The following is a 14,692-nucleotide window of genomic DNA, read 5'->3' as shown; positions in this document are numbered from 1 at the left end:
ACTTGGAAATTTCAATGCACGACTGCAGAGAGCTGCCTGTTATGTTGAGACCATCATACATGCCACTGCAGTCTCAGATCGACAATTGTGGCACTGCAGAGCATGTTTTCGTGCTTACGTACGACTCGTCCGTACGTGCACGACGTAGGGCTCGTCCGTACGTGCACAGCACTTTTGCAATATTATAGCACTTTTGCACTATTTATCATATTGTGCAATACCCTAAAAGTGGAGGTCAAGTGTTTCCCAATTTAATTATCAATTTGTTATCAACAGTTTCACATTGTTGCTCAACTATGACCAAAAGCACATATAAAAAGGTAGAAGTCCCTCATTTTCCCTGACTAGTTTGGTCAATTTTCGATGCTTTCTTTCATAACTATTTCACAGTTATTACAGCACTAGCATCACAACCTCTCACACAGACATGCTCACATATAAGCACGACGCTCTGCAAACACGCAAAGCTACTCAAAACACTTGTAGGTGCAAGTAGTACACCAAAACAAAAACTGGTTAAATCAGACAGATGTTACGAGTAGGATAAACATTTATTTTGCTGGTTTACTATGCAGGCAGTCCGTTATCGTCACAGGTCAACACAAGTAAATTGCATGCCTACAATAATTACATCTAAAAGTCATGCAAAAGTGCCTTATGGTGGAACTGTACATGCACTTTCGCATACTAACACATTGGTGTAGTAAGCGTTCGCCACAGTGCTCACAAGATTCAACATGGGAACATAAATTAAAATGGACACTGCAATTCCACCTCTCAAAGAAATGGGTTGCAGCGGTCGCATAAAAAAAAAAAGACACACCATTGTCACGCAGCACGAATGCAGTAGCAGCCTTACGCTGGATGAGGCGCCTATACACAGCCAAACTCCTGTTCTAAATTGACCGCATCAACCATTCTGGTACAAGAACACATACAGATCATCATGAGCATCATCACCAGTTCCAAATTCATTGCACCAGCGTCTTTCCCTATTTTTTACAACCACCTATGTACATTACAAGATAAAAAAAAAGAATGAAAGGCATGAAAGTTTTCAGAGGGGTTGTCTGTTTAGGCATCTCCATGCTTTGGCATGCATCCTCGACAAATAGACAAATAGAGGGGCAAAAGCCCTCACAAAGACAACTCATCAACAAACTGAACCGAGTAAACACACGATCGTCTTGGAACAGACGTAGCAAGCAAGACTCTTGTTCCAGAAAACTATGCTGACCTTGGCCTTTTAACACGGCATTTAGAAAATCATAAGGCCCTTATAAGACAAGGCCTCTGGACAGCCTTTGCGGCAAACTTCACGCAGTCCTCCACAATCAGATGCAAAAACAGTCCCTTGAGGAGTAATTTCTCGAAATGAACAAATAACTTAACATGAGGTCAATATTACAACAATGAGAGGAGTAAAGCATAACCATCACGAGAGTGCCAGCTGCGGTTGAACTGGCGAAAGCAACGTCTTAACAAAAAATACACAAAAAGTCGCAATGGCTGCCTGTGTAAAGGCAGAAAACATGGCGAGGCTATGGGGCAGGACACAGGGCGATGTGAGCGGTCAGAGAGACGGTGGCAATAAAACTTGCTTAAAAGCTAATAATAAAAAAAAAAGCTAGTTAAAAACTCCTAGCATCGCTCTCTCCGTACACTACAGTGTCCCGCCAACTCGACACGGTTATTGCTCTATGTTAACAGGAGACCTTGTATCGGCGTCTTCGGTTCTCTCTTGCAATGAAAAGCATAATAGCCCAATGACCTAGCAGTTGGTCCCGTTCCCAAAACGTGAGGAGGGGGTCAACATGTTGGCATAGAATGGGTTATTCCTGTTGCTTGAGCGTTTCTACACAACAGTTACACAATTCTGTCGGAAAAAATGAAAAACCATGCATGTCAAAGAACTGCATAGGGTGCTCAGGTTGAGAATTCACGGACAAGTAAATCAGATTCAGAACGAGAAATCTGGCAGCGTCAAGCATTGATACGAGCCGGAAAAGTGCCCCCCACTGGACGCATGGAAACCTCAATTCAGAACCATTGTTGCCCGAATAGGCGAGGTCTGAAAAGTAAACACAACATTACCGGGCAGAACTAGGATGCAGTGTTTAGATTCTATTGCAAGACTAAGCGCTATAAGAAGTAAAAAAGGCCGTCACGAGTGAGATCAGACCGGGGCAATGACTGTCACGTCCCTGGCGCTATGGTTCGTCCATTGCCGAATGGAAAGATTGAAGGTTCTGGTATTAAAAAGAAATTGTGTGTTAAAATGTCCAGCTGTGTTTTCGAGCTTTGCATTCAAATATGTGGCTTTTCGGTAAGGAAGTTCTGAAGAGCATAGATTTAAGACTATTTATGATGCGTAGAAAGCTTTTCGCAGTTGGGACACCCAGGCCCGTACAACTACTTTCATGTATATAATGCATGTGCAACGCTTCATAATGCAAATGCAGCAAAAATGGAAACACAGCTGTATGCAAAGTGTACAGGATATGTAAGAATGAGAACTTTAGGATATGTAATATACCCACAATAAATATATAGGCAAGTCAAAAGTTAGTATACAGTCTAGCAATAGCCATTGTAACCCGGCCACGAACAGCCTAGAAATGCCTTCCAAGAGCCCTGTAGAATTACAATGCAAATCCTGCTTCCTAGACTGCAAGGAAAAGAAGTGGGAAAGGGTTCTTTTCCTTTTTTTTGGGAGGGGGACAAGGATTTGTTCAGTAATGGAATCCACTAAATTGAGCTTCCCGACATCAAGTTTCGAATGCACACCTCCGAGCTACATCCAATAGTGCACAACCAATCTGTTTGATCTAACTGCGGCACAAAACATTGCTCCTCGTAAACTAACACAAATAGTACAAAACTGCATGCACAATATTGTGGTGATATAGTGACAGCATCACGAGCACCGCCAACGGCAGAAATATCGATAGTAACAGTACCGAAGGCAGCTCGGCATGCAGAAATTGTGGCCACTGTCAATTTTCTTTAAAAAAAATTAAGTTATGCGAAGTGAGAACAAGTTTTCATGCAAACCCGTTTTGTGACCGATTCTGAAACAGTCACCGTGGGAACCAGCGAGCAGTCACTTTCAAGACGGGTTTCCCTCTGCGTCCTTCCTTTCACACAAAGCAAGTGTGCGAGTAACTAGCGAAAAGTTTAAAAAAAAAAATTTACATAATGCAACATTTTCGCGATAGCCTGCACTTACCCTTTGTGGTCCCAGATGACTCGGTGATCATATCTTTCAATCATAGCCTTTGACACAATCATAATTTTTCAATTTCCCTTACACCTGCTCACACATCTAGTCAATACTAACAGTACATCACCGCCTCACAATGACGTGGCCTTGGTCGACTCTGCGTGACTGTTGTAACGTACGACGGGAAGCCCACAAGTATTCGTTAAACAAAGAAATAGAATTCTCAAAATTCAGATGCAACAAGTTTCACTCTGGTAACAATTGTGGCAGTGTAACTTGACTTTTGCCAGCAGTCTCCGAATCCAAACTTGTCTCCGCGTTTACATGTTTTTCATTTTCCACGCAGAACTTTCTTAACAAAACATAATCTGTCTGCGAATAAAGCATTTTCCGGACCTTCGCCAAAAAAAAGTACCGCTTTCGCTTCCCTCCTCATTTCCGGTGTTTTAAGGCACCCGAGAGAGGGGGCTCGTGAATACCACAAATCTTATTAAGCTCGGACCACACATCTGTGCATATTGAAACACTATCATACTTTTTCGCTTGCATGGTCGAGAGAGCACTTTAACACAATACAAGGTTTCGTGAAAACAAAACAAAAAACAAGAAAATTCACACCGGACAATGACTTGGTCGCAAGACCCGTGGACAGTTGTGACGATGGAGGACAAAGATGACATCAGTCCAGTTCCTCCTCGCAGATGATGCTCGTGGTGGTGGCGATGGATTTTGAGGAGGCGGAAGAGAGCGGGGAGCGTCACAACCCCAACAACCTTGTCTCGAGAAGAGAGCGCCACGCCCCCAACGCCCTCGTCCCGAGAAGACAGTGTCACGGAGGAATGCAGAGGACGATGATGGGAGAGAAGTAGGAGGCGCGGCCGGCTGCGTGCCGTTATGACGAGCACTGCACTTCAACAGGAGGACGCGGTGCGCTCGATGGCGACGACGGGGAGATGGCTGGCTGAGAGACAGGTGCCAGGGAGGAGACACACGACGACGCAGGCGCACCTGCGAAAACAAAAAAGAAAAAAAAAGATATTTCCATGATTGCTCTCAAAAGCAGAGTTAGTGCCGACTGTTCGGCCACAAATTCGAGAAGAATTGTAGCATTTCAATGACACAAACGGGGCAACAATCAACGAAGGCTACGACTCTCTTGTTCGGATCATAAAGCTTAGTGGGCCTGATTATTGCTCAGCTTAGAGTTCCCTACCTCTACCATTTGCGCTTCCTCTTTTGCGGCCTTTAACAGGAAATGTTTGCCTTAATAAGAAGAATTACATAAATCTTGATCTCAGCAACCTCAAGAGACCAGCGGCCGACTCCCACAGAAATCGAATGGTTTGATGCAATTTTTTTTTTTTTTTTTTTTTTTTAGCAAGCCAAGCTCTTCGTTTCAGACTTGCCTGCTGACTTTGTGCTTCCGACTTTCTGCCGCGTGTCCCCTCAATCACTTATAAGCATTCCATGTGATCATCAGCACACATAACATTTTCAGTAATAGCATAGCTGCTTCTAGATGCTACGAACATGAAGATATGCCGAGTTTTTGAGGTGACCTTTTCAAATACGCACCGTCTTCTCAAGTCAATCATCTTCGGGCACGGTACACGTTACTCAACCTACGTGGATGGCCTAATCCCTCTCTCACCCGCACGGCACAAAGCGGAACCAGGGTATATCGAACTATTGCCTATATTCACCTCCCAGAATATCCCTTTGAAAACGCCACACAAGAATATAGCAGCCAGCGTTCCTCACGTTTACTTAACTCCCATTCAGTGTGACATTCTTGTATAAAAGAAACAGTCTAGGAAATGAAGAAAACATGGCAAAAAGGGGGAAGGGGGAGAGATGAGGCGAGGGAACTGAAATATGCATTGAACTATCACTGTTGAATTGAAAGCTGCAGCTGTTCTTTAAAAATATCATATTAAACAGTTGAAACTTGGAGTTACTTCAAAGTGCCATTTAATATTTTGGCTTCCCAACTAGACTTCACAATCACGTTTCTACAATTAAATATTTACAGTCATCAATAGATTTTTCAGACTCCAAAAATTCGGACTCCGAATTTAGGTCAACGCTGCCGCACCCTGTGGTCCTAGCTTGCCCAAAACATTTTTCAGAAGGCCGAGTCATAAAAGAACATTTATTCGTTCATGAGACATCTCTGACTAGTCGCTTGTGAGGACACTATCGCAATCATCATCTTACGAGCCACTGCTGCCGCTGGTCGCCGGAACCGGTGCCATGATGCCGCACGTGGAAAACGCCGCAGAGACCATGTCTGTTGGTTGTCCACACCAGGCATCATTGACCCATTGCGCCACTTCACCTAAAGAAGCTCGCTGTTGTGAACCCAATCTCGAACCACCTCATCAACGGTAGGGTATTGTCCGAACTTCGGCCCGCGAAAAGAACGGCATGTAGCAGCGCATGCGAAAAGCTTTGTTTTCTCCAACCGCTCACGCACTTTTCTGAGACTTCAAACTTCCGCCCCGCTGCGACGTTGTTTTTCGACTCGGCGTAGAGGATGAGTTGCCGCTTGAAAGCCGCGCTGTACTGTTGCTGAGGTTGCAGCGGCATCTTGCAAGGCGTCCGTCGGGCAGTGACACAAACCACATACACCGCTGTTAGCCGTCACGTAGGTGGCGCGACGTGCAGTAACGGCGAAAGGCATACAACAATGCACGGTTGCAGCACAACAACACGCGAAAATCAACGTTTTTAGATTGCGAAAATTCCTCTCGGCTCATGTGATTGGTCACGTGTGGTTATGTCTTGGATTGGATTGGATTTGTAGCTGTCCCATTTGTATCAAACATTGCCAGCCCGCCCGGCTTTGGTCGTTTTTCTGTGGAGCGCCCACGGTTTGTCGATAACAAGTTGCTATCGTATTAAAACAAACCTTTGGTGCATATCTCAATTAAATTCAAGTATTTTTTTAAGCAGATACACTTTCGCATCGTGTCTGACCACTATTATGGAACTACGAGCGCACGGGGCGTGACATTATCCGCGACTCGGTCAAAATTACTTTTGACCCCGCATATAGGGCGACTTAAAGACTTCGCATATACGTTGACTCCGATAATAAATCGACCCCCAACTTTGGATAGGCATTAAAAAAAAAAAAAAAAAGCATGTTGACTTATACGCGGCAACTTTAAAGTTGATCAGTCAAAATAAAGTTCATTTTCCCATATCACTGTTGTTGTTTTTTCCGAACTCTTCAGTTTAATCGGACATTTTTCGCGTCCCCTTGAAGTCCAACAAATCTGTCGGCAACTGTAAATAAATAAATAAAAAAAAAAGCGCAAAAATGTGATATCGCACCTCAACGCGTGCTTTCCAAAACACTTTATGCTTCAAATCTAGGCTGCAAAAACAGTACAATTTGCAGGTATAAAAACAATACACTTTGTGGGTGTATAAGGATAAAAAGAAGTCGACGAAGCACCTCTCTTAGTGACTTTCAACTGGCTTGACCCTTCCTCATTTGCACGCTTATAATTAGAAACATGATAGGAAAGGGCACTTCAAGAGTGTAAAAAAATGCTACACGGACACCCTTGAATGAGTTTTTACTCACATGACTCTTTTTTCTTCGCCCGCTTGCGCCGCCGATCTATCACCGCCACCTCGGCCTTCAGCTGCATGTACACCTTTCGCAGTTCGCTCATGCGGTCCTGGAGAACTGCAATCCGCTTCTCAGCATCCATGTTGTCATCTGTAATGAAAACAAACAAACAAAAAATCATGCTAGGCTTTGTGTGGCTAGCTAGCAACGGCATTGCTATTGTCATTAAAAATAATGACAATTCCCCCCCCCCCCCCAAACTTCTTCCCATTCACCTCAACTATGACCAAGGACGTAATCCAAGGACACACCTGTATGGTTAAAATTGCCCGAAAAATTTGAATTGTTTAGCTTTCACTGTGTTTGTGCCGTCTAGCCAGAACGGAAACCTCAAAAACCTTTTCTTTTTTTTTTCTTCTGGAATATAGAAGCCCACTACACAAGTTCAAAGATGCAAAAGCACCCACCACTTTGAAGATGGTTAAAAAAAAAAAAAAGAAAAAAAGAGAGAGAAGGCCATGAAAAGGGATGCAGCTCAATTCGGAAGTGATGCCAGCCAATAACAACCTCTTTCCATTCCCAACTTCGTCGCAATCGGAGTTAACCAACATTCCTTCTGCACAGATCAGACCTGCCCTCTATTACATATAGGCTCAATATTAACGGGAACAACTAGTTTGTACGCAAGAACAACTTCTGCTACTTCTGCAATGAAGAAAAGAAACATCCGATCCGAAAGAGAACTGTTCAGAACAAAGCAAGAAGTGTTCTTCCCGCTCAAGCTTGGGAACTAATCAATGGTTCAATACCTATGGTTACGCTGTCATAACATAGGCAACCTATACTTGACAGCTGTGCACTCAAGAAATGCCAGCTGAAGGTGACATGGCCATCACAATGTTGCATAAATGAGGCGTTAAACAGAAAAAGAGAGCAATGCAGCAGGCAGCATAAAGACACTATCCACGCACCCAAAGGCAGGTCAAAGTTGAACTTGGATGGCCGGTGGCAGCTGCCAATGTTGATGCTGCCCAGTGTTGCCGCCGCGCAGGCCGCTGCCATGGATGTTGGCGTGCAAGAGCCACTGTCTGGCATGGACGACATCAGCCCTGAAGTGTCTGCACAAGCAGACAAAAAAGTAAGTACAGAGTTGCAATTCTTTCCCAGATGCTTTCTGCCCTTGGTAACAATAACCAGTGACCACTGGTTGATCGCTATCGTCAACCACTTAAGAGAAGCTCCTAGTTTAAATACCGTATAAACCGGAATACAGGTCAAGATTTTAAGCTAAAGTCGGCCCTTGTCTTATATAGTGGCCTTTAGCAGAATTTGGGGCACAGTCTTGCAACAAGTGGCGTGCCTGCTCGTGAACGGACAGCTAAAACTGTATCTACATCCTGCAGTTGCTTTCACTTTTTTTCCCTGTCCCAAGTACATTCATCTTTGTGTGCACTCTTGCGTTCGACATGCTTCTTTAGTAATGAATAACAGCATGTGGAGGCAGTTTACAGCGGCTTTCCACAAAAAGTGATGTTCGCCGAAGCGAACGACAACATGGCCGCTCTCTCAGCGACAGTTCGACGTGTGGTGCTGCAGATAAGATCAGCTGTTCGCATGTTGCCTTTCAAGAAATGTCGCATAAGCAACACGCTTGATGGAACTAGATGACACACTCTGGGAGGTGGCGAGAAAAAGTCTTCAGAAGATGCTGCTGAAAGTTTGGAGTGAGTAGGCTTATAAACGGATAGCAGGACGGATAGTAGAGTGCGTGGACACCATGAAAGGAACTATATTCATGGCTGCCGCAACAGCTGAGTGGCAGTTCTATCACTGCTATCAACACGCAGGCTGTGCCATAGCCCCGCTTCTACTCAACCTAGCTCGACAACCCAGTGACGACACACCAACCCAAATTTCGACAGTAGACTTGCACTTTCGACTTTGTCTGCCGGCTATCCCGTTTGCCTTCCGGTAATTCTTTTTAATGACAGCAGCAATTCTGTCGACAACTACGACTCCAAGTATTGCCATGAGCGTGTCAATTATTGGCGAATAAACTAGGCAATCAAGAGCATCTAGACTCGATGTGACATTTATCCACAAAGATGAGGAAGCCGCCACCACGGCCGCCAAACCATTCCAAGTGACATCAGCTGCCGTGCCGGTTATGGTGCCTCTATGGCTTTGCCCATTCTTCCATAGTTTTACCCGATTTTATCATCTCTCCTCGTTATGAAGACGTGCAGCCTTGTAACTATGCCGCCCATCACAGGGGCATTTCTTTGGCCACATGCCAGACATCAGTTCGAACTGCCGACTCATGTCTAAGTTATAGGCTTTTCTATACAAGGAGTTCTACGGCGCTTGGCCAGACCAAATAGTGCAGTTTGAATTATCGAGGTCTTAATTAACAAGCTTTCAATGCATTTCATTAATTATCCACATCCTTACAATTTTACTGTTGTTATAGTCAGTAACTTTATAGTTTGATTCAGACTCCCTGCGCTTACTCCCAGCTCCGTACAGTGTGAACCAATTTTTGGCTCGCTTCAAATTCAGTGTCCAGAATCGACTTTATGCATTGTATCTAACCATCTTTTGGATAGGCAAGGGTCTCTACAATATACAGAAGTTATTTTCCAACTCTCCCCCCTTTCTCAGCAGCCTCAGGATCAGTCGTACAGAAAGCAAGATACAAATGCTCACCCCTTGTGCTTCGACCACTCGTCCGATGAGTCTTCCCCTTCAAGTCTCCATGCACCGCGGAAAGCATTGCCTTACGCGCTGCCTTCCTCGCCCGCTTTCCGTGCCCCATAAGCGCGTCGTCGTCGCGGGACGCGGGCCGCTTCATCCCAGCCAGCACTTTGTGCCGTTCTGCAGATGATGCACTGTCCGTCGTGCGCGAAGATGAGGAGTCGTCTTCCCCAGCTGCCTTGTAGCCGACCCCACCATCAGCGGAACCTCGGCTGTTCTCGGAGTCCGCTGACATGGTACTCTCTCCGTCAATGATGTGGAACCCGTCACCATCTCGCCGCGGAGAACCAGCCAGGGATGATGAAGGCGAGTCGTTCTCCGCGCCGCCGCTGCCGTCTGGTGTCGTAGGGGGCGTGTTGTCAAGGACAGCCGCTGAAGGGTCCGAGGTTGATGGCCCAGCGAGCGCCGCTTCTGCAACTGAAGTGAAGATGTCCATTTTCGTTGGGCCATGCTGCTGTTGCGAATGCGAAGGCTGCTGTTGCTGCTGATGATGATGCTGGTGATGGACATGTTGATGGTGATGATGCTGCTGGTGGTGGTGGTGATGATGGTGGTGCCCATGAGGCTGATGATGATGAGCCTCGGCCTCCTCATCTCCTTCTCTTGTGGGACTCGCCGGGACTTTCTCCTCACACAACAGGAACAAGGACTCTGCCGACTCTGTCTGCGGCTCGGTAGTCTTCATCTCCACCTCTTGTCCACACACCTCGGCAAGTGTGGACAAGTAGTCGTGGTGGAACGGTGGTGAGGGGCGCACTGCCTTACGCTTTTCGCGCTTGATCTTGCCCGTGAAGGTTCTCTCCACATCACCCGCAGCCTCGTCGGAGTCTTCGTACGTGGCGCTGGAAGCAAACTTCTTTCGCTTCCCCTTCTTCACTGTGTCCCCATGATCTTTGTTGGCCTTGCGAATTTTGCGCTTCGCTTTCTTAACACCAGTGACCTCTGGCTCATCCCCAGCGCCGGCCACCCCTTTCAGCTTTTTGCGCTTTTTCACCACGCGCTGCTCCCCGTCAACTTTACGGCACTTCTTCATGCGTGGCGCTTTTGCAGGCGTGCCATCAGGCAACAGCTGGCCCTTGAGTTTCTTGCGGCCTTTTAGTTTCACCTCAGCGCCAAATTTAGTCTTAGTGCCTTTGAATTTCTTCCGTTTGATTACTCGTTTTGTCGAGGGTTCGCCTTCGGGAGGACCCACTTCAACTTCTGCCGCTGACACCACTGTTTCGCCGCCGACTGGCGGGAATTCAACAGGCTCGTCGGCGCTCTTCGTTCCTTCCTCTTCCACTTTGAGGGCATTGGAGTTGCTGCCATCGTCGCTCAACGACAACGCCACCTTGTAGAAGTCCTGGGTGGAGGCGGACTCCGACTCCTCCTTGACGAACTCAATGCGGTCGACAGTGCTAGCCGGCTCCCTGTCGGCACTGTCGATGGGGCTGCTAGGAATGTTGTCCTCATCCTCATCTTCTTCCCTGTGCTCCTCCTCTTCCTCATCTTCTTCCTCATCCTTACAGACGTCAAACTCTGATGCTGGGAGGGAGTGCTCGGGCGCGAGAAGGGCATCCCTCTCAGGACCCTCTTTAGCTACAAGCGAAGGGGGTAGGAGAAGCACGTCACTGATGCTCTCTGCCGCAAGTTCCTCCACATTGTCATCATTCTCGCCAGGGGGCGATGACGGACAAGCCGTTTCCTGCTCGTCGACAGCTTCCTCTTCCTTCATCTCCTCCTCCTTTTCTTCAACATTCTTTGTAGATACCTCTTCGTGCTTCAGCCATTCACCATGCTTCGGCATCTCTTGTTCAAGAGCTGGTGGGAAGATGGTGATCACCCGCGTGGCGGCAATAACGGGGGGCTGGCTAGTCTCAACGGGTGGTGGAACAACCTCGGGCTCTTCCTCCTGCTTTGGCTCATCTACACCAGCCTCAGCCTTCTCCTCAACAGTAGCCACTTCATCATCGTGCTTGACAGCAGAGATGGCTGCAGCAGCTGCGGCCACTTCCGGTTCGACGGACACCGGCTCGTCATCGTCAGCAGCGTCGCCATCAGCCTTATCGTCCTCGAAGATGACCAGGCTGCCTTCTTCAAGCAAGCTGTCTTCCTCGTCGGCGAACGTATTGAGCACTTCTTCAACTTCCCCAATCTTTGTCACTTCCTCCTCAACATGCATAGTCATCTCAGCCTCGCTCTCTTCATCACCTCCTCCTTCATCAATGCTTATCTGCATGTCCTCCTTGCTCTGAGCTCGGGGAGTGGCTGGGAAAGCCGAAGCCGAGCTTTCGTCAATGTCTGTGTCTTCATCATCGCCCTCCATTTTCTCTTCCGCTTCCTCCTCTTGTGGCTCCTCCTTCACCGCGACCTCGCGATCCTCCAAGATTTCAAGCTTGGGCTCCGGACTGCACGGCATCAGAGGAACATCCTCGCTCGAGTCGGTCGCAGCAGAGGTCGTCTTCTCCATGTCATCCAACGGCTCGGCCTCAATCTTGATCGAGACATGACTCTTCTCCGAGGCTCCGTCGTCATCTCCAGAGCCCTCGTCGTCGTCCAGACAGGGCGGCGAGTGTGTCCCCGACTTCCGGCGGCTACGGCGACGCGGTTCGAGGCCGCTGGCAAATGCCGGTCCGGAGGTCGGGGTACGCTCGGACCGCATGATACGTGTCGTGGGCGCAGAACTGGACTTCCCGGGGGGCGGAGTCGCCGAGAGAGCCCTGCCTCGATTGGATGAAACACTGGGGGGACGGCCCCGACGCACCGCCTTCTTGCTGCCAGAGATTGGCGAATCGGATGAACCGGTCGAGCTGGCTGAGCTCTGTGTTGCTGCTGCAGGGGGTTGACTGCCATTGGGTCCAGACTGTGCTTTCTGCTGAGGCTGGAAATGAAAGAGCAGTGTCAGGCCAACGTACCGTATTTAATCGAATCTAAGCCGATAGTTCATAAAAAAAAATATATATATATAAAACTCTGGGGTAAGCTTAGATTCGAGGGTTTTGTCTCTGAGTATTATAATCATAAAATAGGGGGAAATAAAAGTAGCACGCAGGTGGCGCCCCCTGGAAAGCTAACAAAAGACAAGCCGTAGCCGACGCCGGCCAAAGCACACACGAGCATTGGCTGCCATTTTGGCCTTGTCTTCACGCGTGCTCGTGTGGCACCCTGAGCGCGTTTCGAGAGTTTTTATACGTGCGTATTTTTCACCGACATCATAGCACCAAGTAGGCAGTGTCACTATGGCGCCACCTTCAAGCGAAAAGTTATACTCTCTGCAGAAGAATCGCCAAATCTTCATGCCAGGCGGGACTTCTGAGTGTATGAAAAGAATGTTCGCCGTTGGAGGAAGTAGCATGACAACAATGTGTAGCGTAAAGCTACACTATGCTGGTCAGAGCAGAGTTTCGAGTGAGTATGCACCGCCCGTTATGCATATGCGCGAGAGCCCCGTGACGTCGCACGGACTTTTAACTTTCGGGTCTCGGCTTAGACTTGTGGCTGGCCTAGATTCGAGTAAATACGGAAGTTAGGGTTGTTAGTCAGCTCCCCTGCTGCCTCATCTTTGTAACGATTCTTTCAAAAAGGGACGCCCACCTATAGGGAGACCTCCTAGCCTGGCACTGTCATTAGCCATGCGAGGAGAAAAGAAAAAAGAAAAAGTAACATTCCATCCTTCTTTACGACACCAAAGGATGTTCTCAATCCATTGCTAACTAGCAGCTCAATTTGAACTGCCTTCCCCAACACAAAACACGCGAGGCACAAAAGAGTAATTACAGCAAGAAAATGGGGAAATCGAAGGACAAACTCACCGATGAATCTGACTGCTTCTCCTGCAGAAAGAAGAAGAAGAAGAAAAAAAAAAAAAAGCTCAATGTACAGCAATATAATGAACATTCAGCGCAAACTGTGCTCAAAAGGAAAAGGCAACCAAGTTGGCGGCTGTAGGGTCAATAGACAGTGTGGCTTACCTTCTGCAGTCGCTTGCGTCTCGACGTCTTGTCAGTGACATTTTCGACGATGCGGTTCTTCCTGACCCACTCGTCGTACCTGGAGCGAAGCAGTGTTGACTGAACGAGGAGCATTATCAAGCAGCCCAAAGACCCACTGCCGGACAGCGGGCGTCTTTATACTTTATCATGCATATGAATTGTACTTCCAGGTTAACTTTTAATTTTAGTCAGGGGTGCACGAATATTGAAATTTTTGAATACAAATCGAATACGAATATGACAAATAAAAATGCCTTCGAATATGCAGTATCTAATTAGCAAACAAAACATGGAAAATAAAAAAATAGCAAGCCCTGTTCACCTTGTTTATATTTCAGAATCCACATGGTATTTGCACATAAAATTGAACTAAAATTGCACATAAGTGCATATCCAACTGAAAAATACAGTAAAAGAGTTAGTAGAGGATTCTGTATATACAACAAACTCATTAATTCAGCTTTCAAGAGGCTAGACAAAATGTCAGAATGAACCGAAAGCTCTGATTATCGAATGAGCCCGAACAAGGCAACAACCCACTTGCATCACAGTAATTTTATCTGATGAATACCTGCATGATGCATACCTGGATTGCAAATGAAATTGGAGTAAGAATGACAGTTTTTGTTTCTCAGTTTAGAAACCGCGGTGAATTAGAAAATTTTTGGTGCATTCAGTAATTTTCAAATATTCCAAACTTTCGAATATTCGCGCATCTCTAATCTTGGTGATTAACATCGATGGTCCATTTATATTGAAACTGTGTTCATTACAGAAGCAAACACTGCATATCGAAACAAGAGGCCACTGCCCAATTGGCCACCCACCTCATGTTCCAGCCCGTGTAGTGCACGTAGAACTTCTTCTCGCTGCATTCTTCCTCAATGCGCAGCACCTTGGCCTCGTAGATCTTGAGCTGGCGGCCGCGGCCATACTTGACCTTCACTCGGTCACCCACATCAATGCTCATGTCGAGCGAGCAGCGCCGCGTCGGCTCCCCGCTGCCGCCGCCTGCGCTTTCCGAGCGTGGTGGTGGGACTGGCTCTGGCTTTGTCTCGGGCTCAGACGTGCCACTGCTGGCTCTGCAGCAACAGGACGACGACGATCATTTTAGCCCTTGCTCAAAAAGAACGGCCCTAATTCTTGCGATTTCGAAAACAA

General features: G+C 47.1%; 1 protein-coding gene across 1 annotated transcript in view; it reads right to left on the bottom strand.

Annotated features, from left to right (window-relative positions):
- Nucleotides 1-532: 532 nt before the first annotated feature.
- LOC146173146 (uncharacterized) overlaps nucleotides 533-14,692 on the bottom strand; it is a 54,704-nt gene continuing 40,544 nt past the window's right edge. Inside the window, exons 15-21 of the mRNA XM_084584602.1 lie at nucleotides 14,359-14,613; nucleotides 13,511-13,589; nucleotides 13,352-13,372; nucleotides 9,513-12,420; nucleotides 7,778-7,924; nucleotides 6,819-6,956; nucleotides 533-4,231 (exon numbers count right to left, since the gene is read on the bottom strand). Of these exons, the coding sequence (XP_084440728.1) occupies nucleotides 4,116-4,231; nucleotides 6,819-6,956; nucleotides 7,778-7,924; nucleotides 9,513-12,420; nucleotides 13,352-13,372; nucleotides 13,511-13,589; nucleotides 14,359-14,613 (3,664 nt within the window). The 3' untranslated portion in view covers nucleotides 533-4,115. The remainder of the gene's footprint in view (nucleotides 4,232-6,818; nucleotides 6,957-7,777; nucleotides 7,925-9,512; nucleotides 12,421-13,351; nucleotides 13,373-13,510; nucleotides 13,590-14,358; nucleotides 14,614-14,692) is intronic.

The sequence above is a fragment of the Amblyomma maculatum genome, chromosome 11 (assembly GCF_055883805.1).
Source record: "Amblyomma maculatum isolate TAMU_Amacu chromosome 11, ASM5588380v1, whole genome shotgun sequence".
NCBI lineage: Eukaryota > Metazoa > Arthropoda > Arachnida > Ixodida > Ixodidae > Amblyomma > Amblyomma maculatum.
This window is presented reverse-complemented; position numbering and strand designations above follow the sequence as displayed.